General features: G+C 35.7%; 2 protein-coding genes across 2 annotated transcripts; both read left to right on the forward strand.

The window, feature by feature from the left end:
• Positions 1 to 3040: 3040 nt before the first annotated feature.
• Positions 3041 to 12137, forward strand: frg1 (FSHD region gene 1). The gene is made up of 9 exons (XM_054604750.1): positions 3041 to 3186; positions 4218 to 4282; positions 4430 to 4552; positions 6852 to 6909; positions 7300 to 7414; positions 8372 to 8476; positions 8663 to 8754; positions 11464 to 11574; positions 11961 to 12137. Exons 1-9 carry the CDS (start codon positions 3128 to 3130, stop codon positions 11995 to 11997), a joined length of 765 nt encoding a protein of 254 aa, XP_054460725.1. The 5' UTR covers positions 3041 to 3127; the 3' UTR covers positions 11998 to 12137.
• Positions 12138 to 13236: 1099 nt separating this feature from the next.
• asah1b (N-acylsphingosine amidohydrolase (acid ceramidase) 1b) lies at positions 13237 to 19141 on the forward strand. The gene is made up of 14 exons (XM_054604569.1): positions 13237 to 13365; positions 13501 to 13547; positions 14511 to 14601; positions 14685 to 14771; positions 14885 to 14963; positions 15065 to 15139; positions 15233 to 15278; positions 15376 to 15520; positions 15640 to 15694; positions 15794 to 15875; positions 16729 to 16860; positions 17460 to 17583; positions 18289 to 18345; positions 18431 to 19141. Exons 1-14 carry the CDS (start codon positions 13297 to 13299, stop codon positions 18518 to 18520), a joined length of 1179 nt encoding a protein of 392 aa, XP_054460544.1. The 5' UTR covers positions 13237 to 13296; the 3' UTR covers positions 18521 to 19141.
• Positions 19142 to 19829: the final 688 nt, after the last annotated feature.

Consider the following 19829-nt stretch of genomic DNA (forward strand, 5'->3'; position numbering starts at 1 on the left):
AGAGGATGAGTCAGGGGATTACCAAATCATTTGAATTTATTTTCTGGAGAACATGAATGTCTGTACACATTTTTCATGGCAATCTGTCCTTTATTGTCAAGATATTTCAGTCTGGATCAAAGGTGTGCAGCTTGTTGACTCACATCAAACTTTGGCTCAAACAAACCATAAAACTTGAAAAAAGATTTTTTTTTATCATTTGTGATGCAGAGTTTGGGACAAACAGGGAGAAGATTTCACCTCAGCGTTAAGGAGTTAATTCCTTGTCAGTGCTGTTGTGGGTTTTGTACAGTATATATAAAGGATGACGGATGTGCTTTCTCACAGTTGAAAGGCAGCTAATGGAGCAGGCAGACTTGTTAGACAAAAGGCACTTTAAGAAAGGACACGAAAGACACAAAGGACATAGGAGTGATCCTGAATTAACTCATCCTTCACAAAATGACAGTTTAGACTGTGAGAGTCGTGGTACTGTTACATTATTTGCATAAATTGTATCATCCTACATGTTTTAGGAGGATTTTTTAGTCACACCTCAAGCTTCTCTTTGTAATGGCAAAGCATGACCACTGATATTGTGATGAGTCAGTGAAGCAATAAATATACAGATGACAGGAGGTAGATTAACAAGTTTTCTTGCTTTGAATTTTTGTTGGATTTGGTTTAGGATATTAGATTTTGTTGGTGCTTTAATGTTTATTATCTAAATAATAAGAGTCGTGATACGTGCATTGTCTTTTTGGTTACGTCTTTAATTTATCATTTAGACCTCTAAATATATAACCCCGCCTCCAAGCATCATTCTCTGGCTCATTCACCTGAATGGAGCGAGATAAATTACTCAGGATTCAGTTAAATTTTAGAACCTAATGATTCAAACAAATGATATTCGTGTGTCTGTACTAGGAAGTTGATTTACCTAAAAAAGAATGATCTGCTTAGTTACAATGTAAGTTGATAGGAAAAAGTCTCTTTGGGTCACAAGTCCCCAAATTGTACTTAAAGCATGTGCTGTCTGCCTGGCTATGTAAACAAAGCACAGATAATTAGGATTACAACACACACAAAGTTAATTCTTTGCTCAGGAAGCCGTCACTCCACTCTATCCTCACATAACAAATAATTGTTTGTCATAGAGAGACATTTTATGATTTCAGTCCTATTGTTTTGATGACACCCATGTCTGGGTATGTAACAGCAAGTTTAGGTTTAATACTACAGCATACAGTCCTTGGGTTGCTACACGGTAACGAATAGGTTTCCTGTGACTGTTTCAGAATAAAAGCCACTCTGTGTTTTAACATATGAATGTAGTAGTACTGGATTACATGCATGCATAGTTTCCTGTGGCAACTGTCATTAACAATTAAAACTGCTACAAAATATAGAGGTAATTACAGAATTTAAAACAAAATGACTATTGCTAAATAGATTCAACAATAGGGTTTGATTTCATTGAAATGTTAAGGATTAACATTGTATAATTACAGACTTCATAGCTTATTGGAGAGTAAAGTACAAACATGTATGACTGCCCTACCAAATAGAAAGGGTAAACACCATCAAAGGGAACTTTTCACAACCAGACAACCCATATGTTGTCTGTACTGAGATCCTATAACTGACAATTGGTAAATTATTAATTAAAATGTATCAAAGCCTGAGAGTGGCATCAAATATCAGCCTGCAGAATCAGGTGATATATCATTTGTGTTAGCATTTTGCTTGACACTGTCTACTGTCAGCTCTTTTAAAGTACTTATGGGTTTAACCACTCAGCTCTCTCAGTACAAGTTATGACTGTTTAATCCCATCAACAACAGGGATTGCTGTCAAAGTATCTTTGAATTTGACAAATGGCAGAGGGAGCACAAATGGGATTCAGTTGAGGCAGGGTAAATGATGATTCATGACTTCTGAAAACCCCAACGGCAAACTTTCTCAAAGCTTACAAGACTGTTCTGACCAGATTAATCTTCCGTACTCTGAATCAATTTTTCCTCCGGCGCAGCAACACCAGGGGTCTCAGAAAGGTATTGCAGTTTCTGCTCTGCATCAGTTAAGATGTGCTTTGTTATTATGGTGAGTCTTGCTGTTATTATGGTGAGTCTTGCTGAGTTTTCGGCAGCCGTCATGTTTTCCACCAGTCTAGCCACTTTTTTTTCTGTTGGATGATCGAGTTCTTACCAACTGAAGTTTAATGCACTGAGCATATAGCACAAGCCCACTGTCTAATTTATCTTTCTCCTTGACAGGGTCCACAGATTATTTATAACCTCCTGTCACAGGCTCCTGATTGAGCATTTCCTGTTAAATGAGGCAACATTAGCATGAACAGTCATATAAGGACACCATCCCTGAGGTCACCCATCCCTTCCTTACCAGTTGATTGGTGTGACTATTTTTTAATTTGTGGTAAGGGTCCCAGAGGTTTGATTTAGAGAACATTTAAGAACTTTCCGGTGTGTAAGTGCTCAAGTGTGTGTGTGCACGAAAAGACAAAAGCCACTTCTTCAGACCCTGACCAGAATCCTGATCATATAAAATATAAATATATGTAAATATTCATATATATATTTTTATGATCAGGATTCAGGTCATATATATATGCACACCTGACCTGGATCCTGATCATAAAAATATATATATGAATATTTAAATATATTTATATTTTATATGATCAGGATTGAGGTCAGGTGTGTATATATATATATGACCTGAATCCTGATCATAAAAATATATATATAAATATTTACATATATATATTTTATATGATCAGGATTGATCATATAAAATATATATATGATATATATTATATATATATATATATATATATATATATCATATATCAGGATATATATATAAATATACCTATAATATATATAAAATATATATATCATATAAATATTTAAATATATTTATATTTCATATGATCAGGATTCAGGTCAGGTGTGTATATATATATATATATATACATAGTGTCAGGTGTATATATACATATATAGTGTTGGAAAACGTTGGTTGCATGCATTGACTGATGGGTGAGTTGAATGTGCCTCCGCGGCCGCCGTACTTGTGTCTGAAAGTAAAGTCTCGAAGCTGTGCTAACCACTAGCTAGGTCAAACAATGGCTGAATATTCCCACGTTAAGTCAACCAAACTGGTTTTGAAAGGTCTTAACAAAGGGTAAGTGTTTCTTTTACTTAGTACCAGTTGGCGTTACTACCTGCAGTTTTATTTTATTATTAACTTGCGGAGGTTTTGTAGCCTTTGCTAAAGCTAGCGGAAGCTAAACTAGCTAGCATGTGTCCAAAAGTAGTTAAACAGCAGAGTCGTTGTATTAACTCAGAGCTGACTACAGGCTGCCTGACATGATGGAGAAGCTGAGCATCAGACACTATAGACCACATAGTCTGTTTGTATTATTTATTTCTGAAGCATGGCACCAACCCTAAAACACTGACAAACAACAACAAACAGACTGTCTATCTAATCAATATCAACAATTATTAAACTACAGTTCAGCTGTGGCAAACTGTAGAAAACCCCAGAGTACACATATAACTGTTCAGAGGGGGAAAAAGAAAGAAAACACAGTCTCTAGATTACAGAAGGCTCCATCATTGTTAAATTAAAATAATAATAATAATAATAATAAGGGACTTCTTTTCTTGAACAACCTGTGAATAAGGGTGAGAGGATACAACCACTGAAACAGAAAAACCAAGAACTCACCTTGTAATCTTTTTTATTTTGAGGCAGTTCTTGGTTTCATATTTACAGGTTATGATTAACAAATAAATATATAAATAAAGTTAGGCGTCATTCACTTCATTGTTGGGTTGTAATTATATTATACTGTTTACAAAAAACATCACATTTTGTCTTGAATTCATGTTGCAGCACAACAAAAGGTTTTCTAAGGTTTCTCTTTTAAGTCAACAAGGTTGAATACTTGAATGAATGTCCTGCAGTTCATGTACTAGAAACATAATTCATATATTTTTTTTAAGCAACGGTAAGTCATTGATTTGTCATTGAATTTAAGAGGTTTTTTTTGCATTTTCAAAATGTATTCACTTTCAACAAATTAATATGCTAGCCGGACAGGTTTAATGTTATGGAATGCCTTCAAGGGTTACCTGTGTAATTAAACATTTACAAGGTAAATACTAATGAAGACGTTTTCTTTGGTATTTTATCATATTTGTTCACAGGAAAAAGAGGAAGCATAAAGATAAGAAGAAAAAAGCAGATGATGAAGAAAAACCTGATATTATTGGTATGTTTATGTACTATATTTCAGAATTGTAGAAACAAACCAAAGACTTTTGATATCCTGTTTATCTTTCCTTTTTTTCCTTGTATGTACTTTTAATTAAGTGCAGAAGTTCTACTCTGATTGGACATGGGTCTTTCTGCTCTCCAGGTGGTTGGTGGTCTGTCACCAACTTTGGGGACATCTCTGGATCTGTTGCCATAGAGATGCAGAACAACTCTTACATCCATGCCCTGGATAGTGGGCTCTTCACACTCGGTGCACCACACAAAGGTAAGAAGACGCAGTGGAATGACTTCAGAATTTGGCATTTCACGAGTTGGGCCGATCACATCGCTCTCATGGATTTTAGTCAGTTTGATCATTCTTCTCAGCACAGTAGAACATTTCTATATTGATGGGAGATGGGTTTTTTAGGCTGTTGGTCCAATAAATTAAGCTATTTTAATACCATCATTTCACCTATGCCCCCGGGAAATCGCAGGCATTTTGGCAATATATTTTCCAATACACCGGATACCAATTGTTTTATCTTTTCTATTGTTTTATTATAGGAGCTGGTATACAAGGCTCCAGACTAACTGTTTTCCACCACTGTCTTGAAAAATATTTCAACCATCAGTGTAAACGGTCCAAATATTTAATTGTCATCCTTTTACATGATTTATGTGTTCTATAGTGGTTATTTGTATGAAACACACAATTGAAATGTTAAGGAAATATATTTTATTTAAATATATGCTCTGCTTAAAAATATTTTAGGCAGTATTGGTAGCTCTAGAGTGAGAAAGTTAAACAGGTTATGATTTCCAGTCCAGTATCTATTTTATATTGTCCTAAAACATCTTCTTAAACAACTGTATTTATTCAAATTTTCAACAATTACATTTGAACAAATCATGCTAACGTTATCATTTACTTTTGCCTCATACTCATTTTAACTGAATAGCGCTTGAACGCATCATAATTTAACCCAAGCAACCTCCGTTAACATTAGCTGTTAGCTACATCAAAGAACTTACATATTTTTAATGAATAAATAGATACGTATCACCCAGCCTTACCCAGGATGATAAATCTATATATGTAGCACAGAAGAATTGAGTGGGACTTTACCTGGGAGCAATGAAAACGAAGGATTACAATGCCAGAACAGCACCTTATGTATTGTAAGATGTTATGCATTTCATTTTGTCTGCATTAAGATCAAGATTCAAATTCTACATCTGCTTGCTTAGATCACAATTATACAAACTTGGAAACCTTAAAACTCAACTTTGAGATTACATTTTACAGTAGGCTCCAGGCGTTGTGGGGATAACGGGGATTTTGCCTTCAGTCCACAAAGCAGTAGTTTAAGTATTTAAGTAGTAAATCCAGACACCAGACTGAAAAAAGCTGAACAGGGGTTGAGTTAAGGGTAAGGACAGAGCTAACTCTCCCTCACTTCTGCCTCTGGGCTCTTCTGAGGGAGTGTTGCTCGTTGAAACAGTCTGCTGGGAGAGAGACACTACTAACAATAAAGTCAGCCCATGTTTTGTGAGAACCAGTGAAACATGGTTGGTAGATTTAAACATCCCAATTCCCTGAGTGGTCCCTCATCCACTGCATGCACATAAGCTCATTTCCAGGAGATGAAAGAGGATGTGAGCTAGCCGTATAGAAAGAGACGTTTTCCCCTCTTTACTGGATTTTCTGCAGAGGAGCCGCTGTCTGGATGATACAGCGTTTTAGAAATCTGCCAAAAAGTGTTCACATTCACCCTCAGGTCAGAGGAAACATGCTGATGTTCCCTTAGCCAACTCTGAGGGTCGCCATCTGACATTTTTCAAAGATAATTAGCCTTTTGAAGAAGCAGCTTGTGTCACATTTTACCTCTTCTTTATTAATGCGTTCCTCGTAATTGTCTTGGATGCTCTGCCTTCCCTTGACCTGATGCCTGCATGACACACAACGAATTGTGCAGAACTTTGATTTATTGTGAAGGTCAGGAAGTGACCTAATCAAGAGCAGGTCACTTAATTGAAATCATGGGGAACCCAGGAGACCTCAGTATAGAGTAAAGAATTTTAATGCATTACAACAGTTCCTTTCGTAACTAATTTCAGATGCATTAGAGCTGTTGAAATGGACCCAGATCAACACAGCGCTATGTAGCCAGAGGGTGTGCATTATTAATACAAGGAACGCATTACTAAAACATGAAGCCGGTCTCAAGTATAAACTTGCCGTGAGGAAATAGGCACATTTAAATAATGGAACATAATTGTTACACAGAAATTAATTAAACACTAAATGATTGTTTTTGTGTGGAAAAAGCTTTTTCTGTCTAAACGAAAAGATCAGTGCCTAAAATGTAGTTTCAGGTCAAACATCTTGCATCACAGAATATGTTAACTTGGCCGTAGAGTGTAATATTTTTGTTTTGTTTTTAACAGCTAGAGAGAAGCCCAATTATTCACAAATTGGAAAAATCTAAAATTCTGTATATAGACCAATATAGAGGCATTTAAAAAGCAATGCTAAGAACCGTAAAATCGCTAAAAGGTAAATGTTTTTTAATGTGTTTTAGATGATGAAGGACCTGACCCCCCAGAGCAGTTTACTGCCGTCAAGCTCTCGGACACAAGGTGAGTAAACAAAGACAAACTGCTGATTAAATCGGCATCCTCAAATAATCCTTAGATCAACATGTCAAATAATCCACAGATTTAGTACTCCGTTTCTGCAAGGTTTTTTTTATAGTGTCTGAATATACAAGAGTAATTTCCCGCTCCTTGTGGAGGTGCAGCCTATTCTTGAGCCATTTCTGTACTTGTGAATCTTAGATTAACTCTTAACCAATATAATAAACCTTTCCTGTTATGAAGACAACATACTCTGTAAAGCCATATAAATAACTCAACGGTTCTCCAAATAAACATCATATTAGCCTGTTATGTCTTTTTGAGTCATTAAAAAAGGCCCATATCAGTTTATCGTCACCGTAGAATTTCATTTGGTCATTTTTGCTGTTGCAGGATAGCCTTGAAGTCCGGATATGGCAAGTACCTGGGAATCAACTCTGACGGTTTGGTAGTAGGCCGCTCTGACGCCATTGGCTCCAGGGAACAATGGGAAACCGTCTTTCAGGACGTGAGTGAATCTTCTAAAGCGTCTATAGTCTTCTATAGTCGTTCTATGACATGTGTCTTTGAGGTCAAATATATATATATACATATATGTTAATGTATTCTCCTAGCTTAAAAACATCAGTTATACAACAACAAAGTCATTGGGGCATAGTGTGTGGTCATCTTCTCTTCGATACAAGTAGGGCTTAAACAATTAATTAGTAAATAGAGAAGTTGATTAACAGAAAAGTTATCAGCAACAATAAACTACTATAATCGTTTTTCAAACAAAAATGCCAACATTTCGCTGGTTCCAGCTTCCAGTGTGACTGTTTAATGCATTTGTTGGTCATATATGATAATACACTGAATAATTGGGGGTTAGGACTGTTGGTTGAATAAAACGAAAATAGGGATGAACATTTTTTCACAATTGTGAATTGAGAAAATAATTAGCAGATTGATCGATGATGAAAATAGTCATTAGTTTCAGCCGTAGATATAAATGGCGAATGAATGCTAGAATAAATATTGTGTTATAGAAATGTATTTGTATAATAGCATTTTTTTTTTTTGTTCTATTGATTCTGAATTATTTTCTATTGAAATAAATACACATTCTCTGCAGCCGTGGCATATCATGTAAAAAGGGATGTTTTTTTCCCCGCTGTCCTCTCTCTCTGCCTTTGACATCTCGCCTCATGGCTGATTAGAGTTAAGCCCATGAAAGAGAGCACTTAGCTGTAGTAACTATAAAAACAACTAATTCATTATGCAGAATGCGTCTACCTTATCACTGAAGCGCACTGCTCGCCTCAATGCTTTGTTGAACCTATAAACAACCTGCCCGGCACAACCTTGAGACTCTTTAACATCAAATATCAGGCAACCTTTCATGTCTGTCGCAACAACCAATCCTGCTGCAAATCTATCTAATCAACTGCCTCCTCCTCTCTGTTTTCGTCCTGTTCTGCCTCAGGGCAAAATGGCTCTCATGGCAGCAAATAGCTGTTTCATCTCCTACAGTGAAAGTGGGGACATCGAGGCCAAGAGCAAGACAGCAGGGGACGACGAGATGGTGAAGGTGATGTATAAATTTGGTTCTTCCACAAGGTCTCATGTTAATCCTTTCACTTTGAGCATGCAATCTCTGTGGGGTCCTGACTGTTGAGATGGAAGGGGAAAATGTCTGTGACCTCACTTCGGGGGGGTTCAAGGTATTGATATTTAATGCAAAGCTTCTCCCTTTGTCTGTTTTGTCTTTCTGCAGATCAGATCGAGTGCGGAAAGGGAAGTCAAGCATAAAGATGACATCGCAGAAGAGGACAGGGGCAACGTGAAGTCTTGCGAGGTCAATTATGTGTAAGTAACTTCTATTATTATGTGTACACACGCATCCCAATCAATAACAAATGAAGGCTTCTCTCTGCATATGACTTTCTTATTTACTGTTTTCCATTTTCTGCCAGGTTCAGTTGGGCTGCATTTAATGTGAAATTTAAAAGCTAATCAGAAGTTCTTTCACCAAAGTGCTTTCAAATTAGGGCAGTGGGGGGAGGCAGCTGCTGTTTTAAGTTTGTTTGCATGCATGTTAAATACAGAGTGACCAGAAAAATAGAAAGCCTTGTAAATAGGCCTGTAATAAATACTGTATTTGTTGTAAATCATAGACCTGGGGAAAAGACAGATCTGAGGGTTGTGGGTTGATTAACCCGATAGAAAGCCGTAAAAAACATATATCTGTTTCACAAACAAGTTTATTTCTTCAAACTTTCCTCCAAACATTGCTTTTTGGGAATAACTGGGCAAATGTATCTCTTCAGGCCTCTAAAAAAAGAATCAATGCAGTCAGATATAGATACATTTTTAATGTGGTCACAAGCAAAATAAAGATTGACGATCTTTGCCCCACAGTATAATGCACCATCACACAACACTCCGTAATACAACAACACAGCCTAACAAATGACCAGAGTCTCATTAAAAATAATTAGACATAGTGTTTGTTGCCGGACTTTTGTTCAACGACTTAATTTAATACCAGAGCATTTTCATACACGGAGAAACTTGTGTCCTAGCTGCTCTCCAGTCAATATGTATACACAGTATAGAGTCATGCTATACAGACAGTGATGAATACATATATATATATAAAAACAATATAAACAATCACACATACGAACAATAAAATACTGAAATAAATAAATAAAGTCTGTAATTGAATTGTCACATGACCTATGTAACTCGTTTTGGTATAATTGGTTTACTAAATTGCCTCAAAAAAAAAATCCATTTAGCCATTTACATGTTCTTTCAGACGGCTGAGTGTCGCTGCATATACAACATTTATTTTATTTAAAAGCTTGAAAAATATATTATATATTGAGTGTCAGTGTAACATAAACTATCTCTTGCTTCTCTTTGAAGTGGCGCCTGGAGGTGACTTTTTTTTAATGGGTATTTGTCTTTAAGCTGTTGTCACATTGTATCACTAACTATACTTGTATTTCACAACAGCTTGACGTTTTGTTGTTTAAGTAGTATACCTTTCAGCCTCCTCTGAAAATGAGTGCTAAAGCACTTTATTCTGATTGAGGGGAATTTAGGGTGATTTCCTTCCCATTATCTTCCCATTGTGTCGGTCTGCACTGACAAGCTTTCGACAACAAAATCACTGGATGCGAGATGAGGCCTTTGAGCTACTGCCTCATCAGTCCCGCGCCTTTAAAGATGCAATTGATGGTCTGCTGTTAGAGGGGGGGGGAGAAAACGAGCAACACCACACATCAGCTTCCGATGCTGCTTGAGTTTTATATACGGCCCGTCTGCAGCCTATTAACTTCCAGGCAATATGTCTGAAACAGGTTTTTTTGCTTGACATGGTTTGACTGGTGTTCCCGCTCTATTATTTGTTTTAGATGAATGCTGGGGAAATGGACTCATCATGTTGACATGTTGATAATGGCTGCCCTTGAGCCTGTGTCTTGATGTAGTGTTTAGCGTCTAAAATGCCTTTCAGGATGGAGTGCAGCTTGGGAATCATAAAACACAGGCACAACGAAGAGACTAAATATCAAAGAAGTTTCTGACTAGATGCCTCGGTTGTTTATAGCAGTGTTGTGGAAGCTGGTTTAACATAATGTTAAGATAGCTTACATTAGAATAATTATTTATTTAATATATCATTATTTTAAGATGTCCCATGCACATTTTTAAGGGAAAATGTCCATGAATGTTCACACTGACAGAAGGAGGATGAAGTCTATAGTGTTGTGGGCCATTTTGTTATTGGATTTTGGAGTATTGCAGAACATAAGCTCTTTGGCAAACACAAATTCATGATACCTACATGTTTTGTTCAGCAAGATAATCTCAACAAATGCATTTTTATGATTTTTTTAAGCATAAATGCAATTGACAGAAGTAAAAAGGTAAAGTTAGGCTATAAACAATCTAGACCATGGGTGCAAAAGGCAGACTAGTGTTTGCCGTGATGACAGTTAGTACATCTCATTTAGTCACGTGTTAGCATCCATCTTTTTTAAGACAACTGAAAACCTAAAAAATCGCGAGTGGGATATTTTACTTGAGGCATCTAACCAGAAAAAACATTCGAAATTATTAAATCTAAAATGAAATGTGCAAAAAGCTTACTCATTTCCGGGTTTTAGGGCCCATTCTTGCATAACTCTATAGATTCAATCCTAAATTTTGATTGATAAGACTATCATTAACAAATTCCACATCCAGCCTGAGCTGAATATTCAAATAATAGTACAGTATATGTTGGTTTGTGGCAGCTTGTTTGCTTAGACATTCAGCTTATTGCTATTTAGCTGCCACTGTCACCATATATATATATTCTGCTTTAGTTAATACTTGGTCTCATTGTTTGGAATCTTCTCAGAGATTTAGCTTCTTAGAGCCTCAGTGCCAGTTCTTTAAAGAGGATAAATTGTGAAAATGTCATAAACTGTGAGAGTTTTTATGTATGTTTGGACTGGGTGGTGGGTGATTTGTCTTTGCACATCCTTTTGTATTGACTTATCAATGTGGCTGTGTGAATTACAGGAAGAAGTTTCAGAGTTTTCAAGATCGGCGGCTCCGGGTTAACGAGGGAGACTCCACCACGCTAAAGAAAGCCAGAACAGACGGGAAGTTTCATGAATCCTTGCTTGACAGGTGGGGAAATAAGCTCATTACATATTTATTCTCAAACACCTGATTTACTTATTTTATCTTATCACTCTAACTTTATTGTTCCTTCACAAATAGGCAAACATCTTTTTTGTTTTACTCAAAGCCCTCAATTTGTTCTAAATGTAAGATACATCAAAGTTCTGTATAAGGCCAATCAGAGGCTGGCATTTAAGTTTAATTTCTGAGTAATAAAAACAAACAAATTTGTGTCTGCCATTTTACAAACACACATTCCTACATTATTATGAAGTGTGAAGCTGTTACACAAAAGGCAGGTAATTCACAGGCAGGTAATTCACGTTGCCTCCTGCTGTTATTGTAACAGATTGTTGCGCTGAGTGAAATATGTCCTTTTTTTTTTATTACAGGAGAAGCAAAATGAAAGCAGACAGGTACTGCAAGTGAATACTCAACTTTGTAGGTTACTGCCATGTCTTTGTAAATGTCTTAATTTTTAAGATTTGGCCATTTGATCTGACATTTAATGTACTCTTTGTTTTTTGTTTTGTTTTTAATATTTTGAATAAAATGACATGGTCAAATCAGTTGTATGGTCTCTGTGTATTTTTAGCAGCGAGTTGAATTAATCTAAATGGTGACATTCATACAATTCAGATGACCCATTGACCTGTGTTGTGTGAATAATTAACCACGCATTCACTTTGCTGTGCCTCATGGAAGAGGTACACTAATCCTTCACTAAGTAAAAATATTGATAGAAACTGGGGGAAAAAAGCATACAAAAGTACAGATTTACTATCAGCAAAACAAGTACTCAATCTGCAAACTGATGCCCCTGTGATTGATTAATCAAATATTAGAACATTGGATTGTTAATAAGGTATACTAATATACAATTTGCTGGGTTTGTCTTATGGTTCCCAACCTGGTGGTCAGGCTCCCTCCAAATGATCTGAGAATCCCTGTATTGAACAACTTGTAGACAAAGAATAGAAATGTGACAAGGGGCCTCAACCAGCCAGACAGTTTTTGTAAAGGCTTACAAACCCAAAAATGTGGGAATGATTAGTTTGATATGTTACAAGGCATTGTATTTAATAAGATTATTATGTTGTTTTATGTAAAATCTCCATCTAAAGAAAAAGTAACTAGTTACTAATTCTGTCAAATATATTTAGTGGAGAAAAAAAATACAATGTTTCCCTCTGACATATAGTGGAGTAGTATAAAGAAGCAAAATCCCACTAAATTGTAATGTTGTTACTTTCCAACACTGGATTGTATGTTTATGTGAGTATATACAGTGTATCTTGTTGACCACACCTATTTTACACAATGATTTCTGTGATTAGTTGACTCCAATTGTCATTATATATCTGCTGTCTTTCTTTATAGATAATGTGATCTTTCTATTTCTAATTTACCATTGCAGTGGGTCATGTTATTTATTTCACTTCCGCATGGGGCATACCATTTGTGATCTCTTTCGAGGGGTCTTTACTATTACTTTGTCGGAGATTATTGCTTTTATGGCAAATAAAATAAACATAATTTTAGATATGTAATTTCGTGTGAATTATCGCTTATTTGTATTGTCATTTAAAAAAAAAAATTGTACAAAGTAATTTATTGTCGGTATATAACTTCCGGTTTCCCCTCCCTTAAATACAAATCAGCTGCCTGTCACAGGATAAACAGCAGCAGCTTCTTGGACGAGCAACAGTTTGAGGAAATCGTCCAAAAATGGGTCTCTATGTTTTAATGATAGTAGCGGCTTTATGTTGCGTTACATCGACACAGTTCATCCCGCCGGTAAGTTACATTTCTGCATAATTTCTGTGCTGTTTAACATGTTCATTAGAAAAACGCCATCTCACCACGTTGAGCTGTATTAAGCTGTTTAACTCTGAAGTCACACAGAAACATGTCATGTGCATTTATTTACAGTATACTGAAGACTGTCGGGCAGGCATGTATCCACCAAATGGCCCCACGTAAGTAACATTAGTCTGTAAAATAAATGTTTTCCCCTCTTTAACTTTAACTGGATGTGTTTTGTAACACTTCATCACTGGACTCTGCTGCCTTCACTTGCTCCTCGTAAATCTAACCTCCAAATGAACAAGTTGATGTTATTATGCGTTTATTTGGAAATTAAGAAGTAAATGGAATGGATATTGTACATATATTTTGTTTTCTTTATAATACATATTTGATTCATTAACTGATGTTGTATAATTCATTGGGCACCCCACCAATTTTCACAATAAAAGCAGTTATACAACTAGTTGTATAATGTGGGCTATGTTTCTTGATGATAAATTGATCATTTAGGTACTTTATCAAACACAAATAATTAATGTTTGTTGCTTCCAGCTTTCCAAATGTCAGGATTTTTTGCCTTTTCTCTCTTATAACATTGGAAACTTAATATTTATTTGAGTTTCAGACTGTTAGTTGTGCAAAATAAGCAATTTTAAGATGTCAGCTTGTGCAATGAGAACTTAAGTTATGCATGTTGCACTATAATATTAATAATTGACAGATTAATGGAAACTGATTGTAGTTGCTGTAGCTCTAATGGGCTCCAGGACAACAGATCTGCAACAGAAATGCATTTCAAACTGGGTGCTTGGAATTTTAAAGGTGTGTGTGTAAATAAAAGCTATTGAGTTAAAGGGGAAGTATAGGATTTAGTGTTTTTGGACTTTGACCCCCTAACAGGGTATAAAGACAGAATACATTAGCCTCTGCTGCACCCAAGTTTGATGACTACTCTTAATCTGTCTCTTGAAAGTCCCCAAAATTTATGACAGTGCAATACTGAATTGCTGGTATAATTTGGATTAAACTGGGATTTACATGAGATATAATTAGCCAGCATGGCCTCAGTTGTTGCATGTTATCATTTGCATCTTTATGCTCCAGGAGTTTTACAGAATGTCCTTCCCCATCAGGTTCAGAGGACCTGTCAGTTGGTACACAGTGGACCTCGACTTACCGCCCAGCAAGAGATGGACGGCTCTAATTACTGACAAAAAAACAGATGTAAGAACGAAGAAGTACTTTAAACTAGTCTCACAGAAATATCACTTTTTTTTTTTTTTAACTGATGATGTTTTTCTTTCAAGCTGGTCAACATGATCCAGGCCATCAGAGACTTGGCTAACGCTTTTGTGCCCAGTGGAAAGCTGATTGAGCTCGTTGACGTTACACTGGTAAGTCTTATCTCTCTCTCTCTCTCTAAACTATGTTTTCCTTAGAATAATGATATATTTGTATTGCCCTAGAAATCTTTTTGATTGCAGTGTGTCTGTATAATGTTCTGCAGCCGTTAATGTTGGATACACTCCCAAACCCTTTCGGTGAGGAAATCAAAGGAATTGCAGAAGTTTCAGGGATTCCTCTTGGTAAGAAAAAACAAAATCCCTATTTGATAACTGTTTTTAAAAGTGTTCCATTGACCTCTGTCCTATTATTTAAATTGTCTTTCTTAATTTTTATAATCTAGGTGAAGTTGTCCTGTTCAACATCTTCTATGAGGTGTTCACTGTGTGCACATCAGTTGTTGCAGAAGACAATAAGGGTGGGTCAATGTCCAGGATCTGATTAATGATTTTACCTTTTAAAAGAATTCTACATCAATACTGAAATGTTTTTTTGCTTTGTACTCTTACAGGTAACCTACTCCATGGTAGAAATCTGGATTTTGGATTATTTATGGGGTAAGAAATCCCCCAAAATCACAATATTAAAGTTGATATTCTTGACTCAGATTCGGCGAAATAAAATCTTGTGAATCTGACTCCTCCTTCTTCACAGCTGGGATCTAAAAAACAAGTCATGGATCATCAGTGAGAAGCTGAAGCCTCTGGTGGTCAACCTCAACTTCAAGAGGAATAACCAGACTGTCTTTAAGTCTACAAACTTTGCTGGATATGTTGGCATGCTGACTGGCATCAAGCCTGTAAGTCAACTTGATTCACCCAGAATTAAACATTGTTAACCTAAATGACCGCTTTTCAGTTGTTAATACTTCTTGCACAGTTCTGGATGTAAGAAATACTTTTTTTCGTTCTCTCCTAGCACATGTTCACTCTGACTATGAATGAGCGCTTCAGCCTCGACGGAGGATACATTGGTGAGTGAATAACTTTTTTGCTCAGAACTATTTGTACTGGCATTAGACACAAGTCTTTTTTGTGACTACTTGTTGTTATCTAAATCTGTTCACATACAGGAATCCTGGAGTGGATCTTGGGAAAGAGAGATGGGATGTGGATGAGCTTCCTCACTCGCTCTGTTCTAGAAAATGCACACAGGTATTAATTCCTCTTTTGATATTTAAAGGTATATTGTGGAGTTTTTGGCCATTAGTGTTGCTGAGTCATGATTTTAAGAGCAGGTCCCAGTATTATATGTATCTTGTGGTCTAGCTCAACACATGCACAGTGGTCATGTGATGCACATTTTTGCTGAGGACAGGCAGTAATGTGCTGTAAAATGTTGCAGTGCACCAGTATTGGAGTAGGAAATAATAGGCTATAGGCTGATATACGCAATGCTGATGTCACAAGACTAAGAAAAAAGCTTTGCAAACTTTTTTTGTATGGTCAGGAAATGCTTTCAACATGTCCGTTAGGTCTTAAAGATTTAGACGATCCTATTTGCTGACGAATGTGGGGGGAAAAATGTAATTAAAGCTCCACAGGGTACCTTTTTTATTATCTGTAAAAATACAAGGCTGTTCACCATTTCAAGGTTTATTTGTATTTTACCAGGCAATTCAAATGCTTTACATATTGAGACAATAAACACAAGATAATATTAAATATGTACAGTATAGATTCTATACTGTACATATTTAATATATATATATTCTATACTATAGAAGCTTTTAAATGAGTAGAATAAAATAGAAGATTAAAAGAAGCTACATCAAATAAACAGATTAATCAGAATGTACATACATTACAGTTCACTATATGAATGCATTGTCCATACTTTAGTACTAAAAGACTGTGGCAAACTGAAGTCTAAAGCTATTATTTAAAAGAAAGCAGACTTCATTTTTGCTGGATTCTGATTTGTGATCCATAAAAACTGAATGCTGCCTCTCTCTGTCAAGCCACCATGTCTCTGTACCAACAATGACTCTTATCCCGTTCTCACCAGCTACGAAGAAGCCAAAACTCTCCTGGCTCAGACCAAGCTGCTGGCTCCAGCTTACTTCATCCTTGGAGGAAACCAGACGGGCCAGGGCTGCATCATCACCAGGTCCAGACTGCTCAGTATTGATATCCTGGAGTAAGTACTGGAGTTTATTCTGTACGTCTATAGAATTTAGATTAGATAAGCCTTTGTTGTCTCCCTTAGGAGTGGCAGCACACAGTTCTCCATATACACACAATATATTTGTATATAGTTAAATTCAATAACACACACACACATCCTAAGATATTGCACATTCTGCCAATTAAATCCATAAAATTAGATAATAAATGAATGTCAACAATACAGTATGTTTGCATTCCTGGATGTTGAAATGTCCGTGGTTTGGTTTCTACGTGCTTGATCACCGTGTTTGTTTGATTTAAAAATAACAACTGATATAGCAGACAGTCCTGAGTAAATCAAAGACAATATAACCTACAAAATAACAATGTAGCAGTGATTTATCTTGAGTTGTGCCTGACTGGCCCCTTTGTGTAAACGGTCTAATCCTTCGTGCTAGCATCACAATGACTCAGCTTTTGTCATGGTTTTCTTGTGAAACATCACTTGCTGAACAAGGAACTAGTGACAGCTCTGGTTTCAGATCACCTGATGTAACTCTATTTCACAGATGGTTTGCTTTGTGTAGCAACATGTCACATGATGCTTTGTATTTGATTACTGTATTTAAGGTTAGACCCTAAAATGGGAAGGTGGTACGTCCTGGAGACAAACTACGATCACTGGAAGGAGCCTTTGTTCCTGGATGATCGCAGAACTCCTGCTACAAAGTGCATGAACCAGACAACACAGACGGTGAGTACTGATGACAGTGTTCAGATCTTTTACTCTTTAATAGAAAAAGCAATAATGCCACAATGTAAAAATACCCTGTTACAAGTCATGCATTCACAATTTTTCTCAAGTAAAAATATTAGCATCAAAATATACTTGAGGAACTGAGGGTAAAAGTACCTATTATGCAAAACGGGCCATTTCAGAACAATCAATATAATATTTTTGGATTATAATTATTGACACATTAGTATGTTAGCACCACTAATGTTGTAGCTTTAAATGGGGGCTAATTTTAACTTCTTTACTGCCAGGTACTTAAAACTATAATAATCCATCGTATAGTTGATTTTGATATTGGTATTTTCTAATAATCTGAATATGTAAAAAGTAACTAGTAGCTACTGCTAAATAAATAAATTTAGTGGATCACAAAGTTTGATATTTGCCTCTGTGTATTGGAGAAGAGGTATAAAGTGGCATAAAATGTAAGTACTCAAGTAAAACAGAAGTATCTTCAAATGTTACTTAAGTAAATGTACTCGGGTACATTCAACAATTGACTGATGACACCCACTGGACAAATTTCTGTCTCTGATTTAGAGGATGTGTTTTCAGATGTAGTTAAAGCTCAGTCATGTGATAGACAAGAATGTAACTTGTCACAAATTGTACTTCAGACCTAAAATCAAAGTGGTAAGAGATCTTTGTCTTTTTTATTTTTAGAACATTTCACTGAAGACCATGTATGATGTCCTATCAACCAAACCAGTGCTAAACAAGGTGAGTATTTTACTGTCCGCATGTATTTATTAAAAGCATGTTAGATTTGTTCAGTGTGAATAACTTTTCTCACTGTTTTTCACAGTTGACTACATACACCACACTGATGCAAGTGTCTGAGGGAAAACTGGAGTCGTATATCCGCGACTGCCCAAACCCCTGCATGCCCTGGTAACGGACCAACATCTGAACCCTGATCAGTTTGTAAATGCCTACCTGCATGGAGAAGCTGTAATGGAGACATGCTCTGCTGATCATGGAAGAGAATTTAGGTTGTTTCTTCTAACTGTTTGCACAGCTACCAAATCACTGGAACCAAAGTTTGTCTTGACATTTTGCTTTTCAGACAAATCAAGAATACTGCTTTGATAAGAAAACTAATTTTTTATTCTTTTCATGAGGGAAATTGGCACAAAAGTTAATCGAACTTGTAAATTCAATGTTATTTTTACTGTGATTTATGTGTGTTATTGTGTCCAGCAATGGATCTCAACACGGCCAAAGGGACCCCTGAGATAAATGCTTGTGTGTAATTTAATTACTGTAAAATATTGTTCCATTTATGATGAATTTCTTAAATCTTCCCACACATCATTTTGTGCCTCCACACTGTGGTCCTGATTAAGTTTTTTTTTTTTTTTTTTTTTTTTTTTTTTTTTTTTTAATATCTGGGTTGCAATTCAAAATGTTACTTACAGGAACTGTCACACCACATGACCACTTCACACACTGATACTGACAAATGTGCCTCATAGTGGACCACTTCCTTTTTGGTTTTTAAGATGATTAATAAAATTATTCCAAATTGAAGGTTTTACTAGTTTTTTCTGATTCTCACTTTTTTTACATACTTCTTTTTTGATGTACTATACTAATGCTTTTTTATATCTTTATGACATTGTACTATTCCCTTTCTGACATACTATACTATGAACATACTACACTGTTGCTTTTCTTACTTAAAACTGACTATTTTGTGACTTTTATAACACTATACTTTGAGTTTTTGGACATACTATATTTAACTCTTTAACATACTGTACTATGAGTTTTTATGACATGCTATTCTATGACCTTTTTCACATACTTCTTATAGCTTATTTTGATATAATATGCCATGACTTTTTGACATACAGTACTATACTATGACTATTTTAGATATAATTTATTATGACTTATTTTTTATTTATTTTTTCTATAACCCTTTTTCCAGATATTATAGTATGACTTTTTCGACATACCACACTATGATTTTTTTTATGACTTTTTTAACTTTGACTGATTTTATAACTTCTTTTTGACATAATATCAATTGTTTTATGACTTTTTTTTGACATACTATACTATGACTTTTTTATGACTATTTTGAACTTCAACTTTTGGATTTTTTTTCAGACACTATAGTATGACTTTTTATGACTTTAGTTTTTTCGACATACTATACTATGACTTTTTTGAACATACTATACCATGACTTTTTTTCC

The sequence above is a fragment of the Anoplopoma fimbria genome, chromosome 9 (assembly GCF_027596085.1).
Source record: "Anoplopoma fimbria isolate UVic2021 breed Golden Eagle Sablefish chromosome 9, Afim_UVic_2022, whole genome shotgun sequence".
In the NCBI taxonomy this organism is placed as follows: Eukaryota; Metazoa; Chordata; class Actinopteri; order Perciformes; family Anoplopomatidae; genus Anoplopoma; species Anoplopoma fimbria.